This window comes from Narcine bancroftii, chromosome 1 (assembly GCF_036971445.1).
Source record: "Narcine bancroftii isolate sNarBan1 chromosome 1, sNarBan1.hap1, whole genome shotgun sequence".
NCBI lineage: Eukaryota > Metazoa > Chordata > Chondrichthyes > Torpediniformes > Narcinidae > Narcine > Narcine bancroftii.
In genome coordinates this window covers 38,034,633-38,056,146 of record NC_091469.1, presented here as the reverse complement: position 1 = coordinate 38,056,146, position 21,514 = coordinate 38,034,633, and the positions used below count along the sequence as shown (strand labels likewise).

General features: G+C 42.1%; 1 protein-coding gene across 8 annotated transcripts in view; it reads right to left on the bottom strand.

Annotated features, from left to right (window-relative positions):
• LOC138757180 (stabilizer of axonemal microtubules 2-like) overlaps positions 1-21,514 on the bottom strand; it is an 84,932-nt gene that overhangs the window by 6,355 nt on the left and 57,063 nt on the right. For 7 of the 8 annotated variants that reach the window (XM_069924129.1, XM_069924096.1, XM_069924108.1 and 4 more), the window contains one exon: positions 5,440-5,619. In XM_069924129.1, coding sequence (XP_069780230.1) covers positions 5,440-5,619 — 180 coding nt within the window. Of the gene's footprint in view, positions 1-5,439; positions 5,620-17,228; positions 17,342-21,514 lie in introns of those variants that run through there. The other variant, XM_069924110.1, reaches the window with a different exon arrangement.

Genomic DNA, 21,514 nt, shown 5'->3' with positions numbered 1-21,514 from the left:
TGTGTCTATAGCCCTCAACATTAGGTACTCCTCCATGAGTACTGTTGCAGGGGGGGCAGTCAAGCTGGGGAAAGCATCAGTGGTTGTACCTCTGGCGCAAGGTCGGCCTCTGAGACCCAGAAGGGTAGAGGAGGGCAATAGTTATAGGGGATTCAATGGAAACAATAAAGAAAACGGGATGGTGGTTTGCCTCCCTGTAGCTTCTCATGTCCAAGACATCCTAAGTGGGGAAGGAAATGAGCCAGGGGTCGTGGTACATGTTGGTACCAACGACATAGGGAGGAAGAGTGAAGTGGTCCTAAAACTAAAAAATGAATATAGGGAGTTAGGTAGGGAGCTAAAAAGAAGGACTACAAAGGGGGTAATCTCTGGATTACTTCCTGTGCCACACGACAGTGAGGGCAAGAATAGTATCAGGTGGAGGATGAATCCATGGCTACAGGGGCAGAGATTCGAGTTCTTGGATCACTGGGACCTTTTTTGGGGGAGGTGGAACCTGTACCGAACGGATGGGTTGCATCTGAATCCCAGAGGGACAAGGATCCTGGCAGGGCACTTGCTAGGGGCTACTAAGGAGGATTTAAACTAATATGGTTGGGGGAAGGGGTCCAAATAAAGGAGAACAGCAGGGAGAAGGTTAGTCTGCAAATAGAGAAGGTTTGTAGACAAAGTTTGGGGGTGGAAAGACACGTGATCGAGAAGAATGATCAGTGCAATGATGGAGGGGGGGATGATGGTAATACATAATAGTTGACTGTAAAGATAGGGACAAACAGAGGGAAAGATGTGAGAAATATCTGAAATGCATTTACTTTAATGCTAGGAGTATTGTAAGGAAGGTGGACGAGCTGAAAGTGTGGATAGACACTTGGCAGTATGATGTGGTAGCGATTAGTGAGATGTGGTTGCAGGAGGGTTGTGACTGGCAGCTAAATATTCCGGGATTTCATTGCTTTATGTGTGATAGAATTGGAGGGGTAAGAGGGGGTGGTGTAGCATTGCTTGTCAGGGAAAATATTACAGCAGTGCTGATGTGAGATAGATTGGAGGGCTCCTCAAGGGAGACGGTATAGGTGGAATTAAAAAATGGAAAAGGAGAAGTTACAATTATAGGGGTGTATTATAGACCACCTAGTGGGGAGTGAGAAATAGAGGAGCAAATGTGTAAGGAAATAGCAGAGATTTGTAATAAGCACAGGGTTGTATTCGTGAGGGATTTTAATTTTCCTAATATAGATTGGGAAACACATTCTGTGAAGGGGCTGGATGGATTAGAATTTGTAAAATGTGTGCAAGATAGTTTTTTTGCAGCAAAACGTTGAAGTACCCATGAGAGAAGGGGCAGTGTTGGATCTACTCTTGAGAATTGAGATAGGGCAGGTGACTGAGGCTTGTGTTGGGGAGCACTTCGGATCCAGTGATCATGGTACCATTAGTTCCAATATAATTATGGAAAGGAATAGATCGGGTCCAAAGATTGTTTTTGAGTGGGAGAAATCCAGATTTGAAGAAATGAGAAGAGATTTGCAAGGAGTGTTTTGGGCTGATTTATTTTATGGAAAGGAGGTAGAGGAAAATTAGAGGTCATTTAAAGGTGAGATTTTGAGGGTGCAGAATCTTTATGTTCCTGTTAGGATAAAAGGCAGGGCTAAAAGTTCAAGAAAACCATGGTTTTCAAGGGAGATTAGGGTAATAAAGGAGAAACAAGGTATAAACAAGATGCTTGGAAAATACATGGATTGTAAAAAGCTTAAGAAAGAAATTAGGAAAGCGAAAAGAAGGTACGAGGTGGCTTTAGCGAACAGGGTGAAAATAAATCCAAAGGGTTTTTATAAATATGTAAATAGCAAAAGGAGAATGAAGGATAAAATTGGTCCCTTAGAGAATCAGAGCGAACAAATGTGTGTGGAGCCGAATGAGATGAGGGAGATAGTGAAATAATTCTTCTCTTCGGTATTCACTAGAGAAAAGGATATAGAATTGTGTAGGATAAGAGAAGCAAAAGGGGTAATTATGGAAAATGTAGGGATTAGGATAGAGGGCGTATTGGAACCTTTGAGACATATAAAGGTGGATAAGCTCTGGGTCCTGACGGGATTTAAACTTCATATCCAACTTACCAATGAATGTCAGAGGAGGAAATCTGTCATCTTTACTCATTCTGGCCTAAACATCTCTATAAACCCACAGAAATGTCAAGTGCTCTTAATTCCCTTGAAGCTCCTGGCTTGCTTTGCTTTTTGATAGGGCAGTCAAGGACGAACAATAAATAGTAAGGCTGTCAGAGCTGTCCACTTTCTGAGACTGAATTTAATGGAAGAATTAGAAGCCAGTCCACCGAGTAGATAGAATGGCAATTCCTAGGCATTAGAAGGGATGTGTGGATTCAGGGGAAGTTTCCAAGGTACCAAGGGGTACTGATGGAGTATTTTTTCAGTTTATAATGTCTTTGATGGAGATATAATCTAAAATTTCTTTTTGATAGGACAGTCAAGGATGAGCAATAAATAGTAAGGCTGTCAGAGCTGTCCACTTTCTGAGACTGAATTTAATGGAAGAATTAGAAGCCAGTCCACCGAGTAGATAGAATGGCAATTCCTAAACATTAGAAGAGATGTGTGGATTCAGGGGAACAAGGATAGCTTGTTTTCTAATTATTATTCATAAATGGAAACAGATAATGAAAGACAAATGGTCACATGGAGCCAAGTGAAGACGAAAGGTAGAGATAGAGGTTGGAAGCGGAACCAGTTAGGGAAGGGATGATGAGACCAGATGGGAAAGGAGAAAGGAAAGATAGGCTGAGGGAGAAGAATCCCTTGAGGATAGGTATGTGAATGTTGGGGGAGGGTAACAAATCCAGATGATGCAGTGGGGGGAAATGGAAATAAGGAGAGAAACCAGATGGACTGGTTGGATTTGGAAAGAAACTTGACGGTGTGGGTTACTTGAAAATGGTAAATTCAATGCTCGTGCCAATGGGTTGTAAGCCGTATATGTGGAATAGGAGGTGATGTTATTCAAGTTTGCATTTTGCCACACCTTGGCAGTAGAGAAGGTTGAAGGAAGGCAGGTTGATCTGGGAATAGGAAGGGGAGGTGAAATGACAGGAAAGCAGATGGCCAAGCTGGCCATTGTGGACAGAGCACAAGTGTTCTATAAAGTGGTTACCTAGTCTACACTTCACCTCACTGATGTGAAGGAGACTATATCAAGAGCACTAAATGCAATAGGCAAGGTTGGAGACGCATATTAGTTTGATACCCATAGAAAAGTTACTAGGGTACCTGGATAGGGAGGGGGTGAGGGAAAGGTCATTGTACCTCCTACAGTTGCAGAGTAAATTCCAGGGAATGGGGACGGTGGTTGTGAAGGGATGAGCAGATTCAGGCATTCATGGAGAAAGTTGTCCCTGCAGAAAGCAGAAAGTGGGGGTGGGGGGGGGGGCCAGAGGGTTCCATAAGCACCCAACAGAAATAGCAAAGGATTGTGTGCCAGATGCGGAAGTTGGTGGGATGAAATTTAAAATTTTGACAAACAGCACGGAACAGGCCATTTCAGCCCATGTGTCTGTGTGCTGCCTAATTTACACCCCATTAATCTACACACCTAGTACATTTTTGAATGGTGGGAGAAAACCGGAGACCCCAGAGAAAATCCACAGAGACACGGGGAGAACATACAAACTTCTTACAGAAAGCGTGGGATGTGAACTCAGGTCCCAATCACTGCCACTGTAAAGGCGTTATGCTAATGCTATGCCAACCATGCCATCCTGAGAGACGAGGATTATGGGAATTATTTGTATTCTGACTGGTGAGAGGGTAGTGCGAGAGCAGCCATGCAAGGGAATTGAGAAACCAAGGATTTCATCAATTATGGCAGCAAAGAAGCCACATTTCCTGAGAAAAGGAGAGGATTTTAGAGTTCCTGGTGTAGTATGTCTCCTTTTGAGAACAGGTGTGGCAGAAATGGAAAAGTGAGGGAAAATCATGGCATCATTATTGTGAAATATAAAGTGTTCACAATTACTTCTCTGGAGACAAAGTCTTGGAGAACAGGTTCAGCTTTATTTCGAGTCTGCAGAGTCGGGTGTCCCTGGTCTGGAGACACACCGGAGGTTCAGAATCATCACTCTTTTGTACAGTCCTGCGCTCAACATCCCCCACCTTCATTTACCTTCTTCCAAACAGAATCCCAATACATTACAACATTCTCCTTTTCCCTTCCATCAATACAGGTATCACTCAGTTCCTCTCTCTTCATACATCGCACGTTATGTTAATTAGTTCATTCCCTCCTTAGGGGCGTCTAAGTTAATATTCATGTCTCTATTAAGCAAGCGCAGTACTACCTATAGACTACTTTAGGTCACTGTACCAGCCTGAACCAGATCCTTGCATCCTTGGGGCTCCTGATGAGAAGAGGCCTACTAGCTAGTATTGTCTGTTTTCAAGCTCTCATCTACATTCTTTACATTCCATCCCTTTTCACAGAATGGTGCGAGTTTAATCATCTTCAACCATATTTCACAATTATGAGAGGCAGGGTGGAAGCAGGTGGGCTCGTGATGGAGACACCTCAGGGGACAAATCATCCACTGACACCTACTATAAATTCACTGATTCCAAGAGCCACCTCCTTTTCCAGAAGGATAGCTTCTCCTCTATTTTCAGTTAACCCACAACCTGTTTTCCTTGCCCACCCGTGCTAGTCCATTGGGTTTTTTTCTCCCTTTGTTCACCTTTTCCATTTCCACTCTAACTCCTGTGATCAGAACTTCTCCCATGACCACCTGCTTCCATCTGACCATCCCTGAGTTGCCCCTCTCTCGACCTGCCTTTCCTGCCCTCTCTGCCATCTGGCTCAGTCTGCTCATCATCTTTCCTTTATCAGGTTCCACTAGTCACCTATCAGCCTCTTGCCTCATTGCCCGCCCTCTTCAGAAAGACCATCTTCCCTCCACATTCTCTATCATGGTGAGGATCTCAACTTAAATCATCAACCAATTCTCAGCCTCCACAGTTGCTGACTAGATTCCAGCATCTGCAATCTCTTGTGTCTCTACTATAACAGTATAATTAGAAATAATATGATGTTAACCATTCAGATTTTGCTCTGTTTTAATTGGACAATAGAGAGGGGACTGAAATGAAAGCAAGTGAAGAACAGTAAATATATTGATTCTGTAATAAGGGAGTAACAATTGTTAATCAATAACATTCAAACTTGCAATTTAAATGAAGGTTATGAAAATCAGAAGCAAATTATAAATGCTTAAATTCCTATTACTTCATAGCTCACTGATCCTTAAGATAATGTTAGCTGGCAAATATTATTTGATTTTTAATTTAAATATATTCTAATTATTTTATCTCTTCCTCTCACATCCTGTGCATTTTAATGAGTATTTATTACATGAAATGGAGTAAATAGTACCTGAATGTAGTCATGGATTGCATCTTGCCTGGGTGCCGCTGATAATCTTCTCGTGGTCTATAGGAATCCCTGGGCTGTATAATTCCATATGGTGCAAATTTCTCCACATACTCAGTAATTAAGCATGGCTTATTGATCTTTTCATTGATCACAGTGGCAAGATGTGGACAGCGATGGCGCCTGTTTACAAAGACAATGTTCAACAAGTCAAAAACTTTCCATAAAATAGCATTATGCAATAGAATCTTTTCTCCTTAATCATCTCCACTTTCTTTTAAGTCCTTTCAAGCCAAATTGTAAATAATTACGGGGCTTCTGCTGTAGTAAGTAAGCTAACAAAAAGTTAACGCTTTAGTATAATATGGAGCCAAGCAGTTCTCAGTTGCAGAAACATCGCAGCCTTAGACAGTTGGGAATATGAGGTAATGGCATGTCTCTGGTAAAGAGAAAGGATGATTGATCATAGAAAATGTGAAGGACAGAAGTAACAAAACATTAGATTGTCAATTAGTGAAAAATATATCAAACTGCACATCGGCATTGGTCCAAAGGACCTGGTTATATGTAAAAGAACGTTAAACAAAGATGTCAGACATGACAGGAAAGGGCCCTCCTCTGTCTATTTGTTAGCCTTACAGATAAAAAATTCTAATGAGGCAATAGACTGGAACAAGGTTCCACTCGGATATGTTCGATAACAAAACCACAAGACAGGGCTCAATTCTTTCTTCTTCTTTGGCTTGGCTTCGTGGACGAAGATTTATGGAGGGAGTAAAAGTCCACGTCAGCTGCAGGCTCGATTGTGGCTGACAAGTCCGATGCGGGACAGGCAGACAAGGTTGCAGCGGTTGCAGGGGAAAATTGGTTGGTTGGGGTTGGGTGTTGGGTTTTTCCTCCTTTGTCTTTTGTCAGTGAGGTGGGCTCTGCGGTCTTCTTCAAAGGAGGTTGCTGCCCGCCGAACTGTGAGGCGCCAAGATGCACGGTTTGAGGCGATATCAGCCCACTGGCGGTGGTCAATGTGGCAGGCACCAAGAGATTTCAACTTAATTAATATAGAATAGAATGAACAGCATTAACCTGTCTAAAGTTAAATAAGTTGCATATCTGTAAAAACCACAAGGGCAGATGTTAATGTAAAGGTTCATTCAGCTGCAACTAATCTGTACAATTGACATTTGAAACTGCATGTATCCCATGAAACAAGTACTATATGAGATGTACCAAAAGGCTGTATGAGTGAGTGAGGTTAGGTATAGAGAACAAGTTGCATTGTTTACTCATTCTTTGTAATTCTCACTCCTGCTAGAGTAATAAAATTGGTTGTAAGCTCATTAGTTTTGCATGTTCGGCTGTTTGTTTTATTACAGCACGGACACTTTCATAGCACGGGCGAACAAAAAACATTAATTCCACTCTCGAAATTGATGGCTGATCAATGAATAATACCCAAATTTTCAATCAAATGAGACCAAAGAGGGCTAAACATTCAGCATATCAGCCAGCATATGACAAATGAGAAGTTTCTCAATGTTTCGTATTGATAACCTTCCAAGAAAATTTTCAAATTCACAAAAAAAATGTGTAGATTCAGTTAAGTTATTGCCATTTGCAATAAGTAAACATTTCTATCTCTGTGTGCAGAAGAGGAGGAGAGAGAGAGACAGGCCAAGTAGAGTAAGAAGGAGATTAACTGAGGAGGAAGGATAGATGAATATATAAAGCAGAGAAAAGGAGAGAGCAGTGGCAATGAAGAAATAAAGATGGCTGAGCAAGAAGCTGCAAGAAATGAGAGAGACCGTGAAGGAGAGTTGATTTTGATTTTTGATCTCCTTGCTCTTTTCCTTCTAACACATTTCCTCCAGACAGATTGCTTGCCATTCATAAGCCTTCTTCATTTTCTTATGGCTGGTGTAAACCTGTCCCACCCCTCTTACTTTAGATTCCATCCAAACTCAGATATTCCCTTCTCCACAATTGCATACACATTTGTTTTAGAAACATCACCAGTTCTGACAAGATGTCATTGTCCTAAAAAAACCGACATCATGACTCTCTCTCCCCACAACATTAAACTTGCTATTTTAGACATTTCTAGCACCTGGCACCTGCTCTGTCATTTTAGTAAGATTGAGGTTCAGCATAATTTCTCTGTACTAAATCCATATCACTTGGTTTCTTTAAAATCCAAAAATCTATGCAGCTTTGACTTAATATACTGAGCAATCTCTCCGTCCCTCTTGTGTAGAGAATTTCAAGGATTTGCTACCTACTGAGTGAAGATGTTGATACTAGCTGGGTCAACAAAAAAAAAACGATGGTCTGTTGGAGCTGCTGGTGCAGACCTGGGGAGAGCCAAGAGAGGAGACATAGCACTCCCCCTCAGGGTCCAACTTCAGCTGGCTCCGTTCAGCCTTTAAATGGCTTGTTAAAGGAGCTGACGGCGGTTTATTTTAAAATCCTGTGACCACGGGGTCTGGACCAAAGATGGCAGTGCCTATGTTCAGCAGCAGTGTCAAGGGGCTGAAAACTCCAGAGAAGCAGACATCTGGCATAGGGCACCAGAAAACAGGGAGACCACCCCCATTTGAGAAAGAGAAGCAGAGGAGACAACCCTACAGAAGGGTGACCACTAATCAGTGAGATGCTATGCAGCTGAAGAACACACAGGCGGCAGGATGTTATGACTCGAGGCAAGGAACCCACACAGCCTGCAGGGTGCTAGTGTTACGAGCCCAAAGGACCCCAAAACCCAGCAGCAATAGACATTCACCAAGACAAGTGGCTTTCAAAACCAAAGTTACTTTTAATCAACTTCAAACATGAAAATAGAATCAAAATTTAACTTAACTCTATACTTAACTTACCCAAATTAACCCCCTTCTAATTCTAAGCACACGTATATTTAATGTATGTGTGTGGATTTAAGAAATGTTCTTTGGTTCACAGTTCAATCTCACTTCTCCTTCTTCCAAGTTCTCTGGATGCAGGCAATTCTTATACTGTGCACAGAATTTAACATGTATAAAGTTCACCAGGCTTGGTGCTTGAAAGGTAAATGTTTATTGCTCAGGAAGGTTCTTGTAGGGTTTGCAGAGAGAGATATTTGTTGCTCCAGGATTTCCACAACTGAGGTACCACCACTAGTCACCTCAGGGTCTCGCTGATGAAACTTGCCCCATCAGGGTCTTCTAGATGATAACCTTTCTTCAAGCTACCACAGAGTTCCATTTTTTCCTCTATTTCAAGAGAAATATCAGACAGATAGCACTTCCAACCATCTACTGCTTTGGAACTTGCTTTCATCAGTTTCAAACAGTTTTCCCTGGATTGCACTTTTCAGTTACTTGTCAGTGTCCCACACACTCACTGACTGAGCAGTTAACTCAACTCTCTCTCTTCCAACTGAAACTCCAAAGAGAGCATGTGACTCATGTCTTGCAAAACCCCCACCTTCTCTAGAAAACAACAGGAGTTCTTTCTGCTGTTAGATAAACAAAATCCAGAATTGACCTTTCTGTGAGCACTTTGCAGAAAGGGTACTGATAGACAGCATGACTCCAGTAAGACAATGGTCAAACATTTTATGACATCAGTTCAATTAACACCTACTTGCGAAAGGTGCTTACATTCTCCAGAGATCTTGCAATGTGAATTCTTCAGTCTTTCAAATAAGATCTGTTTTAAAATGTGTGTATATATGTGACCTACTCTAAATCTTATAAATTCTCACCAAATATTAATATTGTTACACGACCTACAAAACCAGACAATTTAGTGTCATCTGTGAACTTGCTGATCATGCCATGCACATGGTCAGTACTTGGAAGGGGGACCACCTAGGAACACCAGGTGCTGAAGGTTTCTGTGAGGGGCAATAGCAACTCTCTATCTGCCTTCCAGTAGACAAAAGTTAGAATTTCATGTTATATTCTAAATGTAGTATTAAATGACCAAAATGAAACCTTTACCTTTATTTTTTTCATTTACATCATTGGTAAGGATGACAAAGAGCAATGGGACCAGCACTGAACCCAATCGCACACGAGATGACACAGGCCTGCAGTCTAAAAAACAACCTTCCACCATTGCTCTCTGCTTTCTACAATGAAGCCAACTTGCTATCCATTCAGCTTATCTCATCTTGGATCCCATGCAATCTCACCTTCCAGAGCAGCCTATTATGCAAAACCTTATCAAATGGCTTGCTGAATGCAATGCCTACAACTCTGCTCTTGTCAACCTTCTTGGTCATATCTTCAAAAAACTCAATTAAATTTGAGAGACCTGACCTCGCAATTATAAAACCAACACAGGAGTGTGGTGCTCAAGCGGACATGAAAAGCCAAGGCAGCATGCACCAGATGAGGACCTGAAAGGAATACAGGAAGAACTAACCCACAAGTTTGTAATCACAATGGAGGGCAGGGTCAGTCACAAAGACAGTTTGCAAATGAACCAGGTAATGCAAAGAGATATTAGCTGAAGAGCCAGCATGCGTAATATGAGGAAGGACCTAAAAAGGAGACGGCAGTGCACAGCACAAGCGGACCTGAAAAAAATCCGGCACGCTAATGCGTATTGAGCACGGTTTTCAACAGGCATGAAAGGGTGAAGGTTGCGCTCAGCACAGGTGGACCTGGAAGGAATCCAGAAGTGTAGTGCTCAGGCGGACCTGAAAAGGCGAAGGTGGTGCGCAGGCACAGGAAGACCAGAAAACAAAATGGAATTGTGGTGCCTAAACAGACGTAGAAGGGCGAGTCAGCTGAGGCGGACCTGAAAAGTGTACAGGATTGTGGTACTCACACTGACCTGAAAGCACAAGAGGACCAGAATAAAATATGGGATTGTGGTACCCTAGAGCTGCCATTCTCAACTTTCTTTCATCTATGACCCCCCTCCCTTCCCCCTTGGACTCTGCTCAAAGTTTATGGCTGTGAAGCCAGTCAAGTTCTGATTCCTTCAAACGACTACATAAAATATGTTTACGTTACACGAGGTGAAGATAAAACAGGGCTTTGACTTCAATGTGCTGTGGCCCCCGGATTGAGAATAGCTGCCGAGCGGATTTGAAAGGCCAGTGTGCAGCGCAGGCGGACCTGGAAGGGGTACGGGAGTGCGATGCCCCGGCGGACTTGAAAGGGCGAAATCAGTGCCCGGCGCATGCGCACTTAGACGACGTGGACCTGGAAAGATGCTCCAGCGGATATGAGAGGGCGAGGGCAGTGTGCAGGACAGGCGGACCTAAAATGAAGGCTGCCCTGACTTGAAAGGAAGTCGACCAGTGCACCACACTCCTTCCAGGTCCGCCTGTGCTGAGCGCAGTCCTCGCCCTTCCATGTCCGTCTAATTACCGTCCTCCCGTCTTCTTCTCATGTGCTTCACGCTGCCCTCACAGGTCCTCTGGAGCACGCCACCGTGCTCTTCTCAACTGCGCATGTGCCCTCGCCCTTTCCAGCCAACCAGAGCACTGCTCTCCCGTATTCCTTCCAGGTCCGCCTGTGCTGAGCCCTGTCGTTTCCCTGGGCAGCAGTACTTCTTTCTCGGTCCGGCTGTGCTGTGCTCTTTCATGTCCGCTCAATCAATACACTCCCGTATTCTTTTCAAGTCCGGACCCGAACACGGGAGTGTGCTGTGAAATACAAAAATCTCCAGCCACTGTGATTGTAATGAAAACACAGAAAGGCTGGGGTAACTGATGAAAACTGGTGGCAGGGGGAAAATACAAACTAACAGGCAAAAGGTGTCAACTGGGTATGGCAAGAGGACAGGAGAGAGAATTGATTGGGGAAGGGGTGCTGTTTTTGGTGGCATTAGATGGAAAAGGGGAAAGAGAGAGGAACTGCTAGAGGAAAGGAAACAGCAAACGATGGGGGAAGGGGTGAGGACTAACAGAAACAAGAGAAGTCAATGTGAATGCCAGAGTGTGGTGCTCCAGTTGACTTGAATGGGTGAGGGCCGTGCGCAAAACATGAATACTTGACAATAACACGGAGTTGTGGTTTAGAGGAGCATGCATCACAAGCAGACCTGGAAGGAATTGGAGCAGTACTCAAACTGACTTGAAATGGTAAGGGCAGCACACAACATATGCCTGATCCAGTGGTTCTCAACCTTTTTTCTTTCCACTCACATGCCACTTTAAGTAATCCCTATACCAGAGGTGCTCTGTGATTAGTAAGGGATTGCCTAAGGTGGTAAATGAGTGGAAAGAAAAAGTTTGAAAACCACTGTTTTAATCATACCTAATTGACTCGTTATGCCTACGGTTTCATAATTCCATAGGAAATGCGACAATGACAATTTTTCTCAAGCAAAATATTTAAGTAACAATTGGGTCCAGAGCAGTGATTCTCAACCTTCCCTTCCCACTCACATACGACCCTAAGTAATCCCTTACTAATCACAGAGCACCAACGACATAGGAATTACTTAAAGTGGTGTTCAAGTGGAAAGAAAAAAGGTTGAGAGCCATTGGCCTAATCCAAAAGAATACCAGGGTGTGGTGCAGTGCTCAAGCAGTACTGTTGGTGTAACAGTTAGCACAATGCCCTTACAGTGCCAGTATTCAGGATCAGTCCAGGTTTGGAATCCTGTGCTCTCTGGAAAGAGTTTGTATATTCTCTCTGTGTCTATGTGAATTTTCTCTGGGGGTTCTGGTTTTCTCCAACCCTTTAAAAATGCACCAGGGTGTGGATTAATTGGGTGTAAATTGGGTGGCACAGACTTGTAGGGCCACATTGGCCTTTTACAGTGCTGTATGTTTTTTTTAAAGCATACTCAGAATGACAAGGGAAACTTGCAGCATATGTGCACTTGAAAAGAATATGGGAGTGTGGTATTCAAGTAAACTTTAAAGGACAATGACAGGGTGCAGAATGGCACACTTTAAAATAACATGGCATTGTGGTGCCTCAGGGACATGAAAGGGAGTGTGCAGCACATGTGCAGATATGGAATATGGGAGTGTGATGCCCATTCGGACTTGAGAGGACTTGGGCAGCTGAGGACCATAAAGGACATCAACATCAGGCATGAAGAATAAGTTCTAAAATGAAGTGCCAGCATTGGCTGTAAAATGAAGGAGGAATTAGTTGACAAAGACCTGAAAAGGAGAGGGTAGCATGCACCATAGGTGGACTGGAAAGGAAAAAGGCAGATCAGCAAATTTTCCAGCTACACTCACATCAAAAATGCAGAGAAATAAATTAAAGGCCTCTCATCAACTTAATCCTAAAAGTAAACAACTTTTTCTCTCTCGAGCATCTGTTATTTTTTCCACCTTTTATAAAACATAAAAATCTACAGTACAGACCCTTGGGCCTACAGTGTTGTGACGACCTCATAACCAACTCTACTGCATAGAATTTCCCTACTGCATAACCGTTAATTTTTCTCTCTTCTATGTACCTACGTCAAAGTCTCTTAAGAAATCCTATTGTACCTGCCTTCACCACCATTGCCAGTGGTATGTTCCATGCACCCACTACTCTGTGTGGAAAAACCTATCTCTTGCATCCCCCCCAAGCACTTTAAAATTGTGCCCCCTTCGTGTTAGCCATTTTAGCCTTGAGGAAAGTCCTCAGGCAATCCATAGGATCAGTGCCTCTCATCATCTTGTACATCTCTATCAGATCACCCCTCATCCTCTGTTGATCCAAGGTAAAAAAAAACCAAATTCTCTCAACCTATCCTCAAAGCATGCTCTCCAATCCAGGCAAAATCTTTGTAAATCTCCTCATAGTGCCCACCTAATTCCTATATGAGGTGACCAGAACTGAACACAATATTCCAAGTGAGGTGTAACCAAGGTCTTGTATAGCTCTAACATTAGCTCATGGCTCAGACAAAGAACTTGCACAAAACAATAGTTTTGGTGGCATTCTGAAATTCTGCTGCAAGGCCTTCACAAATATGGAATACGCCTTCAAGTCGGCCTTTCTTTTATGTCAGAACTAAGTATTTATGGTGATCAATATACATTGCTATGTGTGGGTACTTCAGACAAATGACAAATTTAGATTTATAGTCAGAGTACATACATGATATCACACATAACCCTGAGATTCTTTTTTCTTCTGAGTGAGGCAGAATTACCTCTCTCAGTATATAAAAAAATAACTGACTCAATGTAAACATATAAACAAATAACAAAATGTTAAACAACTGGCTGTGCAATACAGAAGGAAAAAAGTCAATAAACTACGAAAGTAAGAGTCCTTAAATGAGTCCCTAATTGAATTAGTTGTTGAGAAGTCTGACAGTAGAGGGGACCAGCTGATCCTGACCTGGTGGTGCGAGTCTTGTGGCTACCTCTTTCATGAAGGTAACAGAGAGATGAGAATGGGTGCTGGGTGGTGTGGATCCTTGATGATTGCTGTTGGTCTCTGACTGCAGCATTCCCTGTAGATCTTCTTAATGGTGCGGAGGGTTTTACCTCCAGGACTGTGTTGCTCAAGGGCATTCATGTCCCTATACTAGACTGTGATGCAGCTAGTCATCACACTTTCCACCACACATCTGTAGAAATTTGTCAGGGTTTCCAATGTCATACCGAATCTCTGTAAACTCCTATGTACCTATGTGTTTTCTTTATGATGCCATTTGTGTGTTGAGTCCTGGAAAAATTCTCCAAGATAGTGACACCCAAGAACTTAAATTTGCTCACCCTCTCCACCTCTGGTCCCTATTGATCACTGAATCATACACCTCTGATTTTCCCTTCCTTAAATCAACAATTAGCTCCTTAATTTTGAGCAGGGAGCTAAGAACACAGCTCAGGTACTGTTGGAGATTGTGGAGAAAATGTTCTTACCAATCCTCACTGATTGTGGTCCGGAGGTGAGGAAATCAAGGATCCAATTACACAGTGGGGTGTTGAGTCCCAGGTCTTAGAGTTTGCTGTTCAGTTATGAGAGGATGATGGTGAACTGTAGTCAATAAAGAGCATCCTGTTGTATTCACTTTGCTGTCCAGGTGTACCAGAGCTTTGTGTAGAGCCAGTGCGATGGCATCTGCTGGAGACCTGTTGCTACAATAGGTGAAGTGGAAAGGATCCACGTCACCACTCAGACAGGAATTCATATGCTTCAACACATTTCATCATCACTGATGTGAGTGCCACTGGTCGATAGTAATTTTGGCAGGTTACCAAATTCTTCTTGGTCACCAGTATGATAGATGCCTGTTTGAAACTGGTGGATACCTCACCCTGCCAGAGTGAGATGTTGAAGATATCCATGAATACATTGGCAAGTTGGTCAGCCCAAGAACTTTTAAGATATTTTAAAATACAAACTTTTAAGGGGTAGCTTGGTAACCACCCTTTAAAATCATTAATTGGTTAATTAGTGGTTAATGGCCCATACTAAACACCACTTAAAATATCCATTATTTTAGCAACATGATTGTAATCTTTTGGAGCATTATTCCAATAATACTTCTCAGATTACACACCTGGATATCTGGATTTATTTATTTAATATTCCCCTGTGTGCATTGTAACTACATAAGTAGCACTAGGGACAAAATTAAAATCCATTATCTCCATCTACTCACAATGTAATTTCTTTTTAAAATATTTTTATTGAGTTTAACATAATAATCCATGTACAAGTTGATAAACCAAAGCATTATGATAACATATATCTATCATATAATTAAAATAAATGCACAATACAACAAATTTTAAATTTCATCCCGAATTGTTTGTTAAAATGATTATGCATGTAGATCAGTTCAATAATATAATAATCCTCATTATACCTTAATATAGTATTTTTTCAAAAAGATGTCATCTAGGATAATCAATTAAACCCCATAAGTCCATTTATCTAAAAGAAAAAGCCCCTAAAACTAATACTAATCTAACCCCTCCCTCTAATCAAGGTTACAAGAAAAATACAAAGATGGATCAAGTCGTGACCTCTAGAAGACGGATGGATCAACACTAGAGAACCCAAATCATCTAAAACTACCAATTATGATACTATTCTATAAATGGGTCCCATACTTTCTCAAACTGAAACTTTTTATCTTTAATATTAAACTTTAATATGTCATTACATCATGTAGCCACTGTGCTTAAGAGTTCATCTTTCCACTTTATTAAAACTGCTCGTCTGGCTATCAACGTGCTAAAAGCTAAAACTTTCTCTCGAGGTGCCGATAAAAGTTTATTCAATTCATGTGATAAGCCAAACAGGGCAATTAATCTTAAGGTTGTTAAACTGCTACGAAACTCCCTGATTTAACCTTGATCTAGATTGTTGGTCAAAAGTGACACGGCTGTGATGCAAGACACATGAACAAACCCCTTGATTAGAGTCCAGGTACTGATACTTTGGTATTCAACAATAAATTTCATTAAAACAATAATATAACAAAAGGAATGTTATACTTTATAGATTTTTTCTCAAAATAAACTAAACCAAATCTCTTCACATATTTGTTGTATATGCCTTGAAATGGATGATCAAAGAACATGTTTGGAATGTGCTGAATACAGAACAAATTCACTGTATAAATTATTGGATGGAAGAACATTTATCACAACCGTCAAAATATCATGAACATAACAGTAAATAATCTCATACCAAACAAATCCCAAAATCATTCTATCTTGAGATATCAACATGTGCAAAGTGCAGTGAGGAATTTTCCATTCACCCTGGGTTAAGGTCTAACTTCCCAATCAAGTTTCCACTTTCACTAAGTAATGAACAAATTATGTTAATTGCTTCAGTTAAACAATTCCAAACCCAGTACTATGGACACAATTTTAACAAGGTCGAAACAGGGGCTCAAATGAAAACAGTTGCACCTGGCTGTAGCCATGAAAAGGATGGGAGAGGGTTGGGGAGGCGGTCAATGGCTCCCAATCACAAAAAAAAATGCCAGCCTGTTTGGATCCCTCTAAAGTTTGAGCACACTCCCAAGAGTTCGCTGTGGAGATTGCACCAGAAACTCTAGCAGCTGTGAGAAATTACAATAATGGAGGATGCATCTCTGAAAGAAAGGCATTGTGGTATTATCAAAGCAATCATAACAATCTGGCCGTGTGTCCCATAATTGAAGATCATATTCTTTATTGAACATCCTTGCACATGACCTCTATAGACATAAACATGTTAAGTCAGGTGGCTAATAGGAGTGTTATTGATCAAAGTATCACACAATGACCAAAGGTTCTTGTGCCTAAGAAGAGAGTCCAAGGCAGAAATGAAATGAGTGAATTCCAGAGCTTTAAAATGTCAGAATTTTTTTTTTTTAAAGAGAGTTCTGAAGCTGGAGGCAATTAGTACAAAAGAGGAGAAATTAGAGACTTTGAATAGGTTTGTTAGAAAAATGAGAATTTTAACAAGAGGTGTGTGAAGGGCTGTGACCAGATAAGTGAAAGAGAAAAGGGAAATCATCCACAGAATGAGAGATATCAGCCAGTGAATGATCCAAAAAATCCCAATAGGATATCAATAAAAACAAAGAAAATTGAGATCTTCCAGATTAAACCTCATGCATGAGTGCTGGGAATGGGGATTTCAGTGTAGTTGCATTAGTTTAAAATGCTGATATACATTATTACAATTCCACTTTTCTGTGCTCAACTGAGATTCACATTTGTAGATACTAGCACTTTAGTATTAACCCTTACCTTTTCCTGCTGTTGCCTTCAGAAGTTTCTTAAAGCTTGTTGGATTAGACAGGCTCCAGTATTCTAGTTAGAATCCTGTACCCCAAACTGCCAAACAAAAGGGCCTTACCTGTGAAGGAGTTAAATATGCACACACACACACCTTTTCAAAGGAGATTTTAACTGCTGCATCAATTATGGAAAAATCTTTAAACCATAATTCAATTTCAATCAGAGCAAAAAAATTGAAGGTGCTGGAAATTCAATTCAAAAAGGAAAAGCCTACTGAAATCATTTGGCTGATCAGGCACCATCTGCAGGAAGAGAAACAGAGTCAAGGTTTCAGGATAAAGTCCCTTCATCCAAATGGGAAAAGTGAGAAGACAGACTTATAAATTCACAGAGGGTAGGGAGAGAAGTCCAATTGTGTGTGTTTTTTCAACTGACTCGCACAACATTTAAAAAAAAAGACAAATTTTATATAGATTTTTTTTTACAAGCCTGCCAACTACAAAAAATAATATCTCCTCCTTTGAGTTCCCCATTTCCTCCCACCGCCCAACCCTCAGACCCTCTCATCTCCCACCTACTCTCCAGTGACACCCCTCTGAACCCCCTACCTACCACCTTCACCCTCTGACTCCCCCAACCCTCGACCTCCCCCCGACCCCCAATCCTCCACTTCCCGCTAAACCTCATCCCCAACACCCTCCATCACACTGTCTTCTACTCTAAACCCTGTTTGATCTTTATCATCCCCTCTGATCTTCCCCTCTCAGAAATGGAATGTTCTGTCCTCAGTAGAGGCCTCACTTTCATCCCCCTTCACCCACACAATGTACACCACGATGGCGAATTCTTCTTCTGTTATCTTTGTGACCACTCTTCCATCATTATTCTCCCGCCTTAAGCCTTCTTCCTCCTCTTGGATGCCTCATCCTGACCAGCTGCTGCTCTGGACCTTTACATTTCCAATTGCCACCAGGACATCAACAGTCTCAACTTCACCACTCCCCTCTCTATTCTATTTTTTTTTTTCCTTTTTTTTTCATTCCTGCGCAAAAACTCCCCTCTCTATTCTAATCTCACTCCCTTGGAACACTCTGCCCTTCACACTTTCTGCACAAATCCCAACCTCATCATGAAACCCGCAGACAATGGGGACTGCTGTTATGGTCTGGCCCATTGACCTCTACCTTGCTGAAGCCAAACGACAGTTCTCAGACACCTGCTCTTACCTCTTCAACAGGACCCTACCAAAGAATATCAAACTATTGTCTCACACCCCATTTCTAACCTTGTCAATTTCTGATCATTTCCATCCTGCAGCCTCCAACTTCATTATCCATCCCCGCACTGCCCAGTTCTACCTCCGACTCAAGACACACAAACCCAATTATCCAGGAAGACCTACTGTTTCCATATGTTCCTGCCCCACTGAACTAGTATCATCTTACCTCAACTCCATTTTTTCTCCCTTGGTCTAGTCCCTCCCTACCTACATGCACAATATCTCACATGCCCAATATCTCACATGCCCCCCCCATCTTTTCAAAAACCTCCAATTCCCCATACTTCACCACCTCATTTTCATCATGGATGTCCAATCTCTCTGCACCTCTATCTCTCATACAGAAGTTCTCAAAGCCTTTTCTTTCTTTCTTAACAACAGACCAAACCAGCTCCATCCACCACCACTCTCCTCCATTGAGCAGAACATGTTCTCACCCTCAATAATCTCATTTGACTCATCCCACTTTCTCCAAATCAAAAGAGCAGCCTTTCCCGGCTGCGTCTGCCTTTTTGTTGGCTTTGTGGAGTAATCCATGCTACAAGCCTACACAGGCAAGTCTCTTCAACTCTTCCTCCGCTACACTGATGACTACATGGGTGCTGCCTCTTACACCCATGATGAGTTTGCCAACTTTATTCACTTTTCTGACTTTCACATCGACTTCATATTCACTTGGTCCATCTCCAGAGACCCTCTCCTCTTTCTTGATCTATCTGCCTCTATCTCAGTAGACAAACTAAAGACATTTTTTTAAATTTACAAACCTTCCAGCTCCCACAGCTCAATGCTGCTGGACCACCTCCCCATTTTCCCTATCCCTCCGTCTCCTTCCCTTTCCATTCACAGAGCCATCTCCCCTTCCCTTGTTTGCTTTTGTGCCCTCCCTCCCTTATCCACCTATTATCTCTTGGCTGTGGGTCTATCCTCCTCCTGCTGCCCCTCCCCCCACCACCATTTTATTCAGACACCTCTCTACATTTTGCTCAGGTCATGTATTATTCAAAGCAGTTTAATCATTATTAACTTAATTTTTTGCTTTGTCTGCTCAACATTCCATTGCCTCAGCAAGGACTGAAAATACCTTGAAAAAGATTGGACAAAACTGAAAGACCCTTTCACTCCCCATTCTTGCCAATACCTGCTCTGTCATCTATTTTCTGCTTTACTTCATTGCTTTGTGGTCAAGGCCAACATTTATTGACCATTCCTAATTCTGCCCTTGAGAACGTGGAGGAGAGCCATTAATTGGAACCACAGTTTCCTCCGCAGTGAAGGTACTCCCATATGCATTTCTGCAGGGAGGTCCAGGAATGATGAAGGAACAGTGCTCCATTTCCAGGTCAGGAAGGGGTGCAGCCTGAAGTGGAAGCTGCAGGTGGTGGTGTTCTCCTGCACCTGCTGCCCTTGTCCTTCCCAGAGGAAGAGGCTGCAGTTTTGGGAAGAATGTGATGGATACAAGGCATGGAATACTTTCTAAAGTTCCTCAACTGCTTAGCATCCTCACAGATCGAAAAGGCCAGTTCACTCATCACCACCAATTTAGATTAATTGACAAGTTACAGACTGCAGATGTTAGAAATCTAAACTGAAATTAGATGACTTCTGGAAATGCTCAGCAGGGCTGAGACATTGACTCTGTTTTACTCTTTGCTCATGCTGATAGGCCCTCTGAGTATCCTCTGCGTTTCTGCTTTAGTTCAACCATCCTTCAGTCAGCACGAGTTATTCAAACACTCTCAAAACAAATGTGATCAGTAGTTACTTTTCCATTCAGCAATTAAGACTCAAGATGGTGTGATAGTACAGATCTATCACCAATGTATATAGTGTATATAGTTACAGTATCTAGACTGTCCTTACAGCAATTGGCTGAGAGCTTAGCCACGCCTACTGTCTGGGCCTTAAAGGGTTGTGTTCCTAGCCAGGTCAGATCATTCCGGACTGGTCGGCCACCTGTGAAGAGCTCCTGTCTTTTGCTAATAAAAGCCTTGGTTTGGATCAACAAGTCTTTGGTTCTTTCGACGAGCTCTACAGATGGTTGCTGGTGAATGCTGTTTAAACAGTGAGCCTCAAGTAAAAGTCAAAGCGCTGCTCCAGGGTTCTTGTCATCCAATTCCAATATCGCGTCTCAGTAATTGGTACTGCTGCAACAGAGCTCAGGTGGGAATTGAACCTGGGCCACCCTGGGTGCTACCTGTGTGAAGCTTACGAGTTCTCTCTGGGAACAACTGGGTTTTCTCCAGGTGCTCCAGTTTTCTCCCAATATTGTGCCGGTAGACCACATTGACCACCGTAAATCAACTACCATAACTGGATGTTATGAAAATCAGAGTGGAGTTTGTGAGAGTGGAGTTTGGGAAGTTGATGGGGGAGCACACAAAAGTGCTGGAGAAACTCAGCAGGTCACGCAACACCCATGGAAAGCAAAAGGCGGTTGATGTTCCAGGCCCGAGCCCTTCTGGCATTGATAAGATTGTGCCGACAAAGGACATAGACTCAATGCCCCAAATGGCCTTCTTCTATGTCATAAGAAAAGATGAGAAAATATGGTTTGGACCTTGTGCTGGCAGATATGAACGGTCTACTTCATTGTTAAAGCCTATGTCAATGGTTTCAAATCAGTTAAACAGAAATTATGTTTTAAATTCCAAAAGGAGGCCCTTTATTCCCCGTGCACAACGTCTGAACAAATGTTATGAGGGGCATTACCATCACTTCAGGAGCAAACTCTCAACATGCTCAAGCAATAAATTGTTCAGGGAATGCTGCCAAATGGCCAATCACGTCTCCTTACATTTTACATCCCATGAGAAACTCTGACAAATAAATATGTCTTAGACTTAACTGAGTTCATGTACAGCCTTTTTCTTTACACAATAGAATGATAGAAATTGCTGTTATGGGATTTTTATTCAGGTACTAACACAACCTTTGGGCAAAAATATTTGCTGGTAAACAATAAATGATATACAGTACATTTCCAGTTATTCAAAAAGCTTGGGACTAGACATTTTTCAGTTAACTGGATTTTTCAGATAACTGAATAATGGCTTTAAGCAGACCAGTAGCATCAGCAGAATATTTGTATCGGTGTAGCGTGTTGAATTACTCAAAGACTTGTAGATTCAAACCAAGGCTTTTATTACCAAAAGACT